Raw genomic sequence first — 15,529 nt, 5'->3', positions numbered from 1 at the left:
TTTTTTGAGACGGAGTCTTACTCTGTCGCCCAGGCTAGAGTGCAGTGGCACAATCTTGGCTCACTGCAACCTCTGCCTCCCGGGTTCAAGTGATTCTCCTGCCTCAGCCTCCTGAGTAGCTGGGACCACAGGCGTGCGCCACCACTCCAGGCTAATTTTTGTATTTTTAGTAGAGGTGGGCTTTCGCCTTGTGGGCAAGGCTGGTCTCGAACTCCTGGTCTCAAGTGATCCTCTCGCCTCAGCCTTTCAAAGTGCTGGGATTACAGGTGTGAGCCACCGCACCCAGCCCAACTATACTTTTTAATAGGATGGAAAACTCTTGTGAATACTGGCAGGCTGTATAATTAACAGAAAGATATTTATCTGCCACAAAGAATGTTTACAATGTCCAGAACAACTAACACTAAGCTTAACATTATTTTATTTAATTAATTAATTTTTTTTTGAGATGGAGTCTTGCTCTGTCACCCAGGCTGGAGTGCAGTGGCACGATATTGGCTCACTGCAACCTCTGCCTCCTGGGTTCAAACTATTCTCCTGCCTCAGCCTCCTAAGTAGGACTGCAGACATGTGCCACCACGCCCGGCTAATTTTTGTATTTTTAGTAGAGATGGGGTTTCACCATGTTAGCCAGGCTGGTCTCGAACTTGTGACCTCAGGCAGTTTGCCTACCTCGGCTTCCCAGAGTGCTGGGATTATAGGCTTGAGCCATCGTGCCCGGCCTTAAGCTTAACATTAAAAAAAAAAAAAAAAGTCCTATTAAGTGATTCTCTTTCTATCTCTTTTTTGTTCTTTTTTCTTCAAGTGAGCAATCTATTTTTAGTTTTTGTTTTGTTTTGTTTTTTGAGATAGAGTCTTGCTCTGTCACCCAGGCTGGAGTGCAGTGGAGTGACCTCGGCTCACTGCAACCTCCACCTCCCGGGTTTGAGCGATTCTCTTGCCTCAGCCTCCCGAGTAGCTGGGATTACAGGCATCTGCCACCACACCTGGCTAATTTTTGTATTTTTAGTAGAGAGGCGGGGGTTTGCCATATTGGCTAGACTGATCTCAAACTCCTGATCTCAAGTAACCGGCCTGACCTCAAGTAACCGGCCTGCCTTGGCCTCCCAAAGTTCTGGAATTACAGTCGTGAGCCACCGTGCCTGGCTAAAACCAATTTAAATGTTTGGACATTTTATATAATTCATCTTCCCTTTGTGGTCTGGTTATTTTGGGCACTTTTAAGGTTAAATAAGTGTTTGCTGAATGCTAGTGAATAATGGCACATTATATTAATGCACCAATATTAATATTAATAACAGTATTGGTGCATTGGTACTAATCTTTGGAACATGGTATGTATTAATCTGAGGGAATGTCTTCTAGCCTAAAATTAAAAGTACAGTTTTACTCTTAATATTTTAAATAGAATTTTGTGAAGAGCACTAACTTCTAGGGGTTTAGGGAAAGTGGGCAGGATAGGTAATCTGTTTGATCATTCATTGATCTTATTGCACTTAGTTATTTTTGCCCTGCATTTGATCTGAGAACTAGAGGTGACACGTTCCTTAGGTAGTAAGGAACACCAGAGAGAAGTGAATCTATAGAAACTTGCAATAGAGGTTGCTAATGAGCTCAACTATGGATTTTAGCCCCTGTAGTAGTAGTTATATAACATATTATCTTAAAACCTAGAGATTAAAACAATAAACACTTGATATCTCACACTGTTTCTGATGGCTAGGAACTTGGGAGCAGCTTAGCTAGGTGGTTCTTTTTTTTTTTTTGAGAGAGAGAGTTGCACTCTGTTGCCCAGGCTGGAGTGCAGTGGTGCAATCTCGGCTCACTGCAACTTCCGCCTCCTGGGTTCCAGTGATTCTCCTGCCTCAGCCTCCTTGAGTAGCTGGGATTACAGGTGTGGGCCATCATGCCAAGCTAATTTTATGGTTTTTTGTTTTTTGGTTTTTTTTTAGTAGAGATGGGGTTTCACCATGTTGGCCAGACTGGTCTCAAACTCCTGACCTCAAGTGATCTGCCCACCTCGGCCTCCCAGAGTGCTCAGATTAAAGGTGTAAGCTAAGGCGCCAGACTTTTTTTTTTTTTTTTTTTTTTTGAGACAGAGTCTCACTCTGTCCCCCAGATTGGAGTGCAGTGGTGCGATCTTGGCTCACTGCAACCTCCGCCTCCCAGTTTCACGCCATTCTCCTGCGCCAGCTTCCTGAGTAGCTGGGACTACAGGCGCCCGCCACCACGGCTAATTTTTTGTATTTTTTAATAGAAACGGGGTTTCACTGTGTTAGCCAGGATGGTCTTGATCTCCCGACCTCATGGTCCATCTGCCTCGGCCTCTCAAAGTGCTGGGATTACAGGCGTGAGCCACCGCGCCCGACCTTTCTTTTTTTTTTTTCTTAAGAGATGTAGTCTTGCTTTGTCACCCAGGCAAGAGCGTAGTGGTATAGTCATGGCTCACTGCAACCTCCACCTTCGAGGCTCAAGCAGTCTTCCCACCTCAGCCTCTCAAGTAGCTGGGACTACAGGCAGGTGCCACTACACCCAGCTAATTTTTGGATTTTGGTCTCAAGGGATTCCCCTGCCTCATCCTCCCAGAGTGCTAGGATTAGGTGTGAGCCATCGCACCTGGCCAAGGAATTTGTGGCCATATAAAACTACCACAGCCCCTTATTTCCATGCTAATCCCATTATATCAGATATTTCATTATGAAATTTGTTTTGGATTTCCTGTTCTGAGATTCTGGCTTAGACTGTAGATGGGTTCTGACTGTAGTACTAGTTCTTAACCAGTTTTTCAACTAGAAAGGATTTTGGACTCTATCCTTGTGCTCTGTTACCCGTGTGTCTTCACAGCAAATGTTAGCTGGGAAAGATAGTAACTATAGTATAATAACAAGGTTTCATTTTCAGCAGGGATTCTTTACTCATAAACTCTTAACTCCTTGTGAGCATTTTTTTTTCTTTTCAATGCAAGCTCTGTATTTTCATTTAATTTGCCACATTAGTTCTGATTATGTAACTTTAATTATTTGGAAACATAATGCAAAAGAGAAGCAGTTCTGCAGTGAAGACAAATTATGTTTCAAGGTTTTAATGGAAGAATATGCAAGTTGAACCCAGATTCCATGTTCCAGATCAGTCTTAAAAAGTTTGGGGTTATTCTTCAGCCAACAAACCTGAGAAGAGACATGGGGAAATGTAAAAGTTGGAAGGGGTCTCATCATTCTTTCTCTATGAAATTCAAATAATATTTTAGACTAAACCTCCTTTGGAGCTAACAAGTTAGTTTTGAGTTAATTTCCCCATATTCAGCTTTGTCCTCTTAAGGCAGAAAATTTTTCATTCTGTTTCCTTCTATGCCTTCATTTGTTGTATAAAGAGAGATATTGTTCCTGTAGCCTGTCTCCTAAATACAACCTCCTATCATCAGATCAAGGTAAAGACTTTGTTTTTCTTCTTCTGTGGAGACAGATCAGTGTTCACTTAGCTACATGTTGTCATATTGGTCTTGGTAAGCTGTGTGAGGTCACATACTACCTGAGCCATATTCAGCAGTCTAACCCAGTCCTCCCCTTCTTCTCTTACTCCCCAGGGAAAGGAATGAATCCAAACAGTGAGAAGCTCTCTTCTCCTTACCTCCCCCAACCCCATAATGTGCCTATAAAACCCTTGCACTCACCCACCCTATGGTGAAGATAAAATATGAACTTTTTTGTTACAGAATCCAAAGAAGTACCATTCTTGTATTATTAGCTTCAGGATGATACATAAACATCAAGAAGCTAAGAACTAGGCTAAGGACACAGATCAGTTGATACTTAGGGGTGTTTTGGATAAAGTTTTGGGTTTTTTTGTTTGTTTGTTTGTTTTTTGAGACAGAGTCTCGCTCTGTCACCCAGACTGGAGTGCAGTGGCACCATCTCAGCTCACTGCAAGCTCTGCCTCCCAGGTTCACGCCATTCTCCTGCCTCAGCCTCCCGAGAAGCTGGGACTACAGGCGCCCGCCACCATGCCCGGCTAATTTTTTTGTATTTTTTTTTTAGTAGAGATATGGTTTCACGGCGTTAGCCAGGATGGTCTCGATCTCCTGACCTCGTGATCCGCCCGCCTCAGCCTCCCAGAGTACTGGGATTACAGGCGTGAGCCACTGTGCCAGGCCTAAGTTTGGGGTTTTTAAAAAATCTCTTAATTGATGTGAATACTTTTCAGAGATTTCCTTCTCTTATGTTTGTAGAACAAAAACTAGCATGGCTCCCTGTATTCTACTTAATTTTCTTGTGTTCTACCCTGCATTGCTGTTAAGAATTTCAGGAAGGAATAGATTTGGGTCAGAACTTTTGCACACCTTCCCTGCGTACTGTGGTACCTCTGGCCAGAGTTATTTTCTTACACTGTTTTGCAGTGGATAAAGAGTGTGATTTTGTTTGTTTGTTTTGAGACAGGGTCTCACTCTGTCTCTCTACTCAAGGAGGCTGAGGTGGGAGGATCACTTGAGTCCAGGAATTTGAGATTACAGTGAGCTATGATCACACTACTGCACCCCAGCCTGGGTAATGAGATCGTGTCTCCAAAAAAAAAAATCTGATTCAGGCAGCAGAGATAGAAAAAGAAAATTTTATTTTGCTTAGAAGAATAAAGACAAAAAAGAGAGCCTGTCGTAAATATACCATTTAGTTATCTTTCTTGGGGCAGAACAGATTTGAGTCTATTCCAATTAAATGTCATGTTAAAAATTAAAAATGATGGTTGGCAGACACAGAGTACAGTACCAGTATTGATTCTGTCTCCTGTCTGTCTCATTGAAACTGTTGTCATGGTAATGGTCTACTTATGCATAGTATGTGTTGAAAGTTTTTTTTTGTTTTTTTTTGAGATGGAGTCTCTCTCTGTCACCCAGGCTGGAGTGCAATGGTGTGGTCTTGGCTCACTGCAGCCTCTGCCTCCCGGGTTCAAGTGATTCTCCCGCCTCAGCCTCCTGAGTAGCTGGGACTATAGGCGCATGCCACCACACCTGGCTAATTTTTGTGTTTGTAGTAGAGACAGGGTTTCATTACGTTGGCCAGGCTGGTTTCGAACTCCTGACCTCATGATCCGCCCTCTTCAGCCGCCCAGAGTGCTGGGATTACAGGCATGAGCCACCACGCCTGGCCTGAACATTTTATATACTCTACAGTTCTAGTGAGTCAAGCGACTCCTAAAAACTGGGGGCATTTCAGATTTTGCAATTTAAAATACACAAAGGTTCTAAACATAGAGTTGTTTTGAAAAGAGTGGCATGTGTTGAAGTTTTAAACACTATTCTGTATTAAATCCTTAGAGTTTTTTGACGGGCTATTGATTGAAGATTCACCCCCCAAACAGGAAGTTTTCAAAAACTCTTCCACTAAATGTTAGTTTTCAGCTACAGTACCTGTATCTATATCATCATTTCCTGAGATCGTGAGTGCTGCAAATGCCCCTTATGGAAAGCTCTGGGAAGCTATTGTGTTTCTCTGCATTAATTTTCCCCCTTTTTGTTTGGATGCTTAAAATATCCATGAAAATAGAATCCATGTAATCTAAGAGCTGATTTATCAACACTGTGCTGTTTCATTTAAAGTGAAACTTTTTCCTCTGTATCTAAATTTGACAGGCTCTTTAAGAAAAGATGTAGAAAGCTAATTTTGAGTAATGGAGACCTAAATTTTTAATATAAGCATTTTTAATTTTAAATAAAACATGTAGTGCAAAGCATGACCTCTTATTAAATGAGTAAGTCTAGGTCTGAGGGAAAAACAGCTGTGTGTTTTCTGCGCTGTGTTGTGGCAAGGAGTATGCAGCTGTGGAGCCTGTCATCCTGGCCTACTTATTTTCACTTGAGACTTTTGTATGGTGCGAAAAGAGTCTTTAGAAAAGCCTAACTTCACTACTGTGTGCATATTATAGTCCTGGCGGCAAGACGCACACATCTGCCAGTGCTTCCAGGGTAATGAGACATTCAAGAGCATGAGAAACGGACAAAAGAATAGCAAAAGCTATGACCACGTGAAAACCAAGTCAAATTCCCCATAGTATGGCATTCTCCCTCCCTTCCTCCCTCCCTTCCTTCCTTCTCCCTCCTCCCTTCCCCTTCCTTCCTTCTCTTTCCTCCCCTCCCTCTCTCCTTCTCTCCCTCCTTCCCTCTCTTTTCCTTCCCCTCCTTTCCTTCTTTCTCCCTGTTCCCTTCTCTCTTTTCTTCTTTCTTTCTTTCATGACCAAGTTAGACTAAAGAAGTAATGAACAAACTTTCTTTTCTATCCACAATATTGCTTAAGGTATTCTTTGTATTATTCCATGTCAGGCATACATTTTTCTATATCTAGCAATGTCTGGCAGTTCATGTTGCTACGTGAAGGGAAATTGGATAGTGTGGTGGTACCAAGGTTCACATATACTAAACCAGATTTGATGGAACTAATGTTAAGAGAAAAGAATCTAAGAAAAGTATATATTGGGTAAAACATTCTAGGGGTAGTCAGGGTTTCTCTAAAGCTGAGGCTATATGTTGAGCATTTTGAACATAGTTATTATTTTTTAAAACCTGGAATCAGAAAGCTATACATCACCTTGACTTAGCAACTTCAATGAGAATACTATTTTAACCCAGCTCCTAAAAAAATAAGTGAATGAGCCAGGTGCGGTGGCTTACGCCTGTAATCCCAGCACTTTGGGAGACCAAGGTGGATGGATCATGAGGTCAGGAGTTTGAGACCAGCCTGGCCAATATGGTGAAACCCCGTCTCTACTGAAAATACAAAAATTAGCCAGGCGTGGTGGTGCACACCTGTAATCCCAGCTACGCGGGAGGCTGAGGCAGGAGAATTGCTTGAACCCTGGAGGCGGAGGCTGCAGTGAGATAAGATCACACCACTGCACTCCAGCCTGTGCTACAGAGCAAGACTCTGTCTCCAAATAAAATAAAAAAAATAAAATAAGTGAATGTTGGCCAGGTGTGGTGGCTCATGCCTGTAATCCCAGCACTTTGGGAGGCTGAGGAGAGGGGATCACTTCTGGCCAGGAGTTCGAGACCAGCCTGGCCAACATGGTGAAACCCCATCACTGCTAAAAATACAAAAATTAAAGGCGTGGTGATGCGCACCTGTAGGCCCACCTACTCAGGAGGCTGAGGTGGGAGAATCGCTTGAACCTGGGAAGGCGGAGGTTACAGTGAGCCGAGATCATGCCACTGCACTCCAGCCTGGGTGACAGAGAGAGACTCTGTCCCAAAAATAAAAATAAATGAATGTGTTCTAATTTGGGAATGGCCACCCCTGGGAATAGAATTATTGCTAGTCAGACTTTTTCCAGAAAGGTAATAACAAATAATGTGCTTTGTTAAAAGAACTCCCTATGGTGAGTTGTATTCTTTTCTTAGTAATAACTACAGTGCTGAAGAGAAGATAATTGGAGGAAATGTACATTCTTTTATTTTCTACCTTTATATTATTGGAACAAAGTAAGAAACAGGTTTCTGTTGAATTTTGAATTTTAGAATACTCAAAATGAAGATGAATTAATGCGATCCCTGACAGAGACATTATTTAGTTACTGGTCTGTAGAAGTTAGTAAGAATTCAGAAGTCTTTAGGTCAGCTACTGCTGCTGCCTCAGCCATCTGCCCAGGAATGGTCTGATTGACAGTGGATGTCCCAGCTGGCAGCCCTGAACTACTACTTAGCTGGCCGTGATGAGCAGAAGTTGCTAGACTTGTCGTCTCTCCTCCCCAGTGAGGAAGCAAGATGGGCTACTGCTGATGTCAGAAATGCACTTTCAGGAAACAAACAAAAAACATGGCTACATCTTTTTACCTTTTTCCTCCTAATTATTCAGTATTGGAAGAACAGTCTGACACCTAGCCTGCTAATCTTTGTAATGATCCTCATGTTAGACATTCAAGGGATAATGGGCATAAACATGTAGAGAGATAATGAACTTCAACAGAGATGCTACCCAAAATTAAGATGGGAACACAGATGTTATTGAAAAGCTGTCAGAACGTTAAAATTCTTCTTTGGGTAATGACAGGGACCTCAACATTTAGGGAAAAGGCCAAACATATCATAGCTACATGGGCCTAGCAGTATATCAAATGTTGTAAACACTTCTGTAGTCTGTAGTTAGAAACCACCTAAAGACAGCCCAGCTGTCCTGGAAAATAGCTATAGTCTTCAAATTGTTGATGACAATTATTTAGAAGATGCTGATTGGTTCAAGGAAACAGATAACAATGCATATGTCATACTAGACAACTTGAGATACTGCTTTCAAACTATGAGCCTTGAGAACCCATTTCCTTACAGATATTTAAGCCCTGTGGAAAATAAAGCTGTATAAGTGGAAGAGCAGGATATGAGCTGAACAAATTATCCTCAGAGTGATTTGATACTGGTATTATAACTATTATTCTCTTACAGAGGATCCAGGTTGCTGTTCTGATCTTGCAGTTTGTATTCTTGACCTTACAACAGTGTATAAATTAGACTGCCTTGTATGTTATCTTCATCTACATGGTTATTTTGGTCATCAACCTGCCTTATTGAGATATCAGTAAAACAAATAAGAATGCAGATCCAAAGATAAAACAAATAACATACTGAAGAAGGAACTTCTGCATTTCTGATATAGAACACCATGTCCCACTGAGGAGTGATTTGTATGTGAACATTTCATACTTAAAATCTTTCATATGACTGGCTGTGACCTGAAGCTTTAACATGAGTTATGAAGTCTGTTAAAATACATTTTTTTTTTTGAGATGGAATTTCACTCTTTGACCCAGCTGGAGTGCAATGGCGCGATCTCAGCTCACTGCAACCTCTGCCTCCTGGGTTCAAACGATTCCCCTGCCTCAGCCTCCTGAGTAGCTGGGATTACAGGCACCTGCCACCATGCTGGCTAATTTCTGTATTTTTAGTAGAGACAGAGTTTCGCCATGTTGGCCAGGCTAGTCTCAAACCCCTGACCTCAGGTGATCATCTAAAGGTGATCCCGGCCTAAAATACATTTTTGATACAGCAACATAAGTGAACAATAAATATATTTTAAATGGTTGTCAGAGGCACTAAAGAGATACAATTTCCTGTTACTGACCCCTTGTATTGATTACTCTGAATAAATTAATAAGAAAATAAATGGTGCTAAACTGCCTTAAAGAAAAATTTAGAAGGAAATTGCCAGGTGCAGTGGCTCATGCCTGTAATCCCAGCACTTTGGGAGGCCAAGGTGGGTGGATCACCTGAGGTCAGGAGTTCGAGACCAGCCTGGCCAACATGGTGAAACCCTGTCTCTACCAAAAATGCAAAAATTTGCCAGGTGTGGTGGTGCACGCCTGTAGTCGCAACTACTTGGGAGGATGAGGCATGAGAATAGCTTGAAACTGGGAGGTGGAGGTTGCAGTGAGGTGAGATCCTGCCACTGTACTCCAGCCTAGGTGACAGAGCAAGACTGTGTCTCAAAAAAAAAAAAAAAATTTAGAAGGAAATTGTGTTGGTCATCATTGTTTTCAACACAAGACATAAGTTTGCATCCACAGTGCAACAGATGAACCAAACTTCCCCTGACATTCCCATACAAGTGATTTGTCTAATCAAGTTTTGCTGTGCCTGTTTTTGATTAACAATATCTCTTCCAGAAAAAGGTAGAATTATAAATGACAGTTGTTTAAGGTATGTTAATAAAACCACATTTTGAAATTAACATGGGCTTCAACTGTATTATATACTTGGTTCTAATTAGTGGTTGTTTATTAGAATTAATAGTATTTACAGGGAAGAAAGCTCTTAAATTTAGATGTTTAATATGTGGCTTTTTTTTTCATTTTGCTTACATTAAACATAATTATAATTGGCAGTCATTTGCATTTTTATTTTGCAGTCTCTTGTTTTCAGCAGCCACTGTAAAGCAGTCAGTGGCTACTCAGACCAGGTCGTCCATCAGCGGAGATCAGCTACCTCCTCGCTGCGTCGCTGCCTGCTCACTGAGCTGCCATCTTTTTTGTGTGTGGCCAGTCCACGAGTAAGTGCTCCAGGAGGGAAGAGATGAAGTAGATGGTAATAGGAGAAATAAACCACTTTTTAAGGGATTTATTTCTTAAACAGAATTGTTTTAAACTATTTGGACTTTAAGAAACATATAAATTCTAGTATTTTAAAATGTGGGCATTTGTGATTCTGGCCTGCCCCAGACAACACTTATATTCACCTTCATTTGTTGATTTAAGAATAGTTGTATGGTAGATAGCTTCTTTTTATTTAGTCAGGGGCTCTAAACTATGGTGGGAATAAACCATGTGTCAGGTAGAATATATATCACCCAATAGTAGGGTCGGGGTGAGGGAGCCATTTGTCACCTGTGTTGAGGTTTTTGAGGGTTTTCATGAGAGGGCGTCAGATTGGTAAGGATTGGGGGAGATTTGATCCGGTCATATCACCTCAGTACAGTCTCCAAATAACAAAAGGAAACATAACGCTCCAGCATCAAGAACCTTCTCAGTGTTGTGTTTTCTTGCTTTCCAAAGCAGCCTCACTTGGACTGTCATTCACATGTCTGTTCCATCTGAAAAGTGACTGTTGTATCTTCTTTGCTATTCACCATTTGCCCACTGTTGTTTGCAGATTGGGCTTAGTTTCTATTGTGGTTTCAACTTTAGCAGTTGTCTGCATCCTTCCTAATACCCTGTTTATCAAAATAGATCACTCTTGACATTGCTGACAAGCATTGCTGGAAAGGCTTTAATTGGCACACTGGGGTTGTTTACTTTGCCTACATCTTCCATCCTCTTTTTTATCCGTGTTGATCAGAGCCAGAGAAAAGATCTACGAAGAAGAGAAATAATCAAACTGTGGCCAGGTTCTGTGGTTAGAGCCAAGAATGAATTTCTGTCTTCCCAGTTCATTTCTTTTTGCTCCAAGAGGCAACTTTCAGTTAGCCAGGAAGCTCTAAGAGGTTGACATTTCTTACCCTTCTATGTTTTTCTCTTGTTTCTCCACTCATCTTAGCAAGTGTACTGTTTTTACAGGTTTGTTGTTTTGTTTTTGTTTTTATTTTTTTAAAAATATTTTTGAGATAGGGTTTCACTCTGTCACCCAGCCTGGAGTGCAGTGGCATTATTTCAGCTCACTGCAACCTCAACCTCCTGGGCTCAAGTGATCCTCCCACCTCAGCCTCCCAAGTAGCTGGGACTACAGGTGCATACCACTGCTCCTGGCTACTTTTTAAATTTTTTGTAAAGACGAGGTTTTGTCACGTCGCCCAGGCTGTTCTCCAACTCCTGAGTTCAAGCTCTCTGCCTGTCTTGGCCTCCCAAAGTGCTGGGATCACAGGTGTGAGCCACCATGCCCGGCCTGTTTTCACAGTTCTATTCAAAGAAGAAGGAGCCTTTTCTGTCTTCTTTGTTAATATTTTTCTACCATTATTTTTTATCAGCTTGCGTTCTTTATTCAGTTTATCAAAAGACAGAATCTGACAGGGAACCCCTAGAAAGATGATGAATCCTGTTGACTCCTGCCTGCCTAGATTTCTGTCTGCTGCTCCTGTGCTATATGAGTTTAATTCCCTTGTCACTATCAACTTTGTTTGGTTTATACTGGCTATCCAGAAAGTATTTGGATTTTGTACATATCCTGTTCTTCCAAAGTATTCTTGGTCTCAGAAGCTTAAGTTAATGCAGGGAAATGCACTTTTTCTAGGAAGCATTTAAAGCCAAGAGCTTCCATAGAAGGCAGTCTTCAGTCTTTCATGGTTGTGTGGTTGGTTTTGTTCTCTTAGTATGATAGGTGTATACCAAGAGACCTAACAAAAGGAAGTTTAGATTTCTGAGAGAGGCACGTCAAGTCTTTTTAACTTCTCCTGTTCCCAGTGTTTTGTTTTTTGGTTGTTGGGTTTTTTTGTTTTTGGTTTTGGTTTTTTTTTTGAGATGGAGCCTTGCTTTGTCACCCAGGCTGGAGTGCAGTGACACAGTCTTGGTTGAGTGCAGCCTTCGCCTCCCAGGTTCAAGCAATTCTCATGCCTCAGCCCCCCAAGTAGCTGGGATTACCGGCGCATGCCATCACGCCCAGCTCATTTTTGTATTTTTAGTAGAGACAGGGTTTCACCATGTTAGCCAGGCTGGGCTCGAACTCCTGACCTCATGTGATCCCCCTGCCTAAGCCTCCCAAAGTGCTGGGATTACAGGCCTGAGCCACTGCGCCCAACCTGTTCCCAGTGTTTAAAGAGCCAATAAAGATGAGCTCTCTTGGCCTGTAATTGTATTTATTTGTTGACCTGAAAGTTCTTCATTTGTTACCACTTGGAGCTCCCCCAATATCTATAACCCACCACTCTCAAGAACAGTCCCACTCTCTCACTCATGCATGCCCCATCTATACTACTTCAGTATTGTTTTTAGAGGAGCCAGAAATCCCAGCTACCATGCCTGCTGCTGCTGTTTCTCTCAAGAAAAGTAAATGTAGCTTGAGGAAAACTCTAATTGCTGTGAACATGTGTTGGCAAGCAGGGAGCAGGAGAATGCTTTTATCGTTTGGCTGAAAGGGTGCGCCTTTCCCACTTGACCCCTCCCATGTTTGTAGAGTTTCTTTACATAGTATGTGCTAAACCTGAAAATGGGAGTAATTACACCGCGATTAGGAGGACATGAGGAAGAGTTTAGATATCTGTATTTCATACACAGATCTACAGCTTTTACCTTTCAGATCAGTCCTAGGGATTCAGATCAGTGAATAGGGTAAAATTTCATGAGATACCCTAATTATCTTATATTGACTTCTAACCCATCTGTATTGGGGAGAGAGAAACTTATGTCCTTTGAAGCCAACCCTGGCCTTGAATTAGGCAAATTAATTTCTCTGACACATGCTATGAAAACTTGAGGGTCAGTTCAGGAAGAACTGTGCCACTATGGAAGGAATTATAGGAGCTGTTTTATCATTAGCTGAGGAAATAATTCTGCAGGGTTAATAAATTAAGGCCTTAGGAATTCTTCTTACCAAAATACTGCAGCGCTTGGAGCGGTTACGCTTCCTTCAGCTAGAGCAGGAACATACATGTCCTCAGGAAGGACACGCTGAACGCTTAAGGGGGCAGCCCCTGAAGGTACTGTAGTTTCAGAGGTTAATGAAGCAAGAAAGGGGTTGTTAGCTCCTGTAGGATGAGAGGGAGGATGCATTTTTTGTGGGGAGGGAAGAACGGTATGTCATGCTTCATCTGCCCTGCTTCTTATCAAATCAGGAGGTCACTTGGGGTTAGCAGAATAGGGGGAGGCTGTCTGGGATACAGCTGACTTAGAAAGCAGGATTTATTCTAAGTAGATTGGACATTTTTCCCCTCTTTTGGACCTCATAAGTACATTGCTTACATACTTACAACATGACATTGTATGATTCTGAATATATTAATATCTTGATCCCGGGCTCCTGGCCAAAGAAGCCTCTCAAAACACTGAAAAATATTTCACTAAGAACAGTGTCTTGCAAACCTCTAAGCATTCAATCCTGGACCTGGAAGGATATCATCAAAATGAAAATTGAAAAATAGATGAAAGTTTATAACTGGAAAAAGTTGTTTTGTTTTTAAACTATAAGAGTGCCTAGAAATGAATCCCAGGCAGAAAAACCATTTTTCCTGTTTCTCTGTTCTTTCATGCTGAGATTCTAGCTTTTGGCTTTTCATCTCGAGAATATGAGCCCGGAGTCTTTATGTATAATTCCAATGTAAGTTCTCCCTTTTTACAAAATAAATAAATAAATAAAAAAATAAAAATTTTTTAATCAAACGGTTATCTGTGAGTATAAAAATTGGTCTGTATGAGTTTTTTTTTTTTTTTTTTTTTGCTTCTTTTTCTTGTTTTTGTTTTTTTTTTTTTTTTTTGAGACAGAGTCTTACTCTGTCACCCAGGCTGGAGTGCAGTGGTGCAATCTCAGCTCACTGTAACCTCCACCTCTTGGATTCAAGTGATTCTCCCACCTCAGCCTCCTGAGTAGCAGAGATTACAGGCAGGCACCACCATGCCCGGCTAATTTTTGTATTTTCAGTAGAGACGGGGTTTCACCATGTTGGCCAGGCCAGTCTCGAACTCCTGACCTCAGGTGATTCACCCACCTCGGCCTCCCAAAGTGCTGGGATTACAGGTGTGAGCCACTGCGCTTTAGTCTTACTAGAGAAGACTAAATATGCTCTACTCATCTAAGAGTATGCATGCTGTTCAAGACATATAGAACTGGTCATTTCTATAGTCTAGACTATTACTTTTTAAACTTTTTATAGAAGTATAGCTGCTATTAATTTTGCAGGTCTGCGACACACATCCTACATTGGAGATGTTTGCTCTGACCCACGATCTGCTGGGATACTGCCATGTCAAGTCATAGAAGGGAGAGAGACCCAATTTTCATCCACCTGCTTTGTATTCCTGTATTTATTTGCTTTCTTTTGGTCCATATTTATTTGCCCATGCTCATGTATTAGCGGGAAAAATGAATAAGTTGGAAGCAAGAAAACAAGTTCCTTCTTGTTTTAACTTTTTTTTTTTTTTTTTTGAGACAGTCTGTCACCCTGTCGCCCAGGCTGGAGTGCAGTGGCACAGTCTTGGCTCATTGCAACATCTGCCTCCTAGGTTCAAGCCATTTTTGTGCCTCAGTTTCCCAACTATCTGGGATTACAGGTGAACACCACCATGCCAGGCTAATTTTTGTATTTTTCGTAGAGATGGGGTTTTGCCATCTTGGCCAGGCTAGTCTTGAACTCCTGACCTTAAGCGATCTGCCACCTTGGCCTTCCAAAGTGCTGGGATTACAGGTGTGAGCCACCACGCTCAGCCGAAAACAAGTTCCTTCTGGAGAGGATAAAGGTGATGTGAGATTCTAGTACTGTTTGGATATAAACCATTTTTGTTGTGAACTGGTTTTGGAACTCCAGGCCCAGTTTGCTGTGACCCTCTGTAGTTTTGTATCTGGACCATAGATGGCACTGCTCCCTAGTAAACTCAGTTCAGCTTCATCTGTAAGCCATAGTATTCTCTGGTTATTGGTAAATGATGCTCTTTCTGTCACGTTGGTACCCTCCAGAGGCACCTACAGCCCATGGTCAGCTGTTTATATGCCTCAAGGCAGTATTTCTCAAGGTTCAGCTTGGGATGCTCGGGTGCTTGTCAAAAACATAGGTCTATTGGCCCCTCCCTCAGTTCTTCTGGTTCAAAATCTACACTTTTGATCCGCTTCAAAGGAGGTCCTTATGCATACCAAAACTTGACAGCCATTTCCCTAAAGCTTGATCAACACAAAAAGAGAAAAGTTAATAGCAAGATCAAGTTCCCTCGGTGCCTAACTTCCACGAAATGATAGAACTACCTAACTAGATACAGCCGGTGTTTTCTGTTCTGATCTCTCCTGTGCTGTGGCCCTTGCTTCTCATAGGCTGTTTCTCCCCATGTCTTAGTCTAGCTCTAGGGTTCTTCTGAGCAATTCTGCGTATGCAGATTGAGTATCTCTTATCCAAAAATCCCAAACCCAAAATGTTCCAATGAGCAT

The 15,529-nt window shown here is 41.8% G+C and overlaps 1 protein-coding gene across 3 annotated transcripts in view; it reads left to right on the top strand.

Moving 5' to 3' along the window:
• The window catches only part of INO80 (INO80 complex ATPase subunit), a 137,294-nt gene that overhangs the window by 78,470 nt on the left and 43,295 nt on the right, over nt 1–15,529 (top strand). For all 3 annotated transcript variants that reach the window (XM_063716583.1, XM_024232717.3, XM_024232718.3), the window contains exon 25: nt 9,882–10,022. In XM_063716583.1, coding sequence (XP_063572653.1) covers nt 9,882–10,022 — 141 coding nt within the window. The remainder of the gene's footprint in view (nt 1–9,881; nt 10,023–15,529) is intronic.

This window comes from Pongo abelii, chromosome 16 (assembly GCF_028885655.2).
Source record: "Pongo abelii isolate AG06213 chromosome 16, NHGRI_mPonAbe1-v2.0_pri, whole genome shotgun sequence".
NCBI classification, from domain to species: Eukaryota; Metazoa; Chordata; class Mammalia; order Primates; family Hominidae; genus Pongo; species Pongo abelii.
Note: the sequence above shows the minus strand (reverse complement) of the source record. Positions and strands in the feature narration are given on the sequence as shown.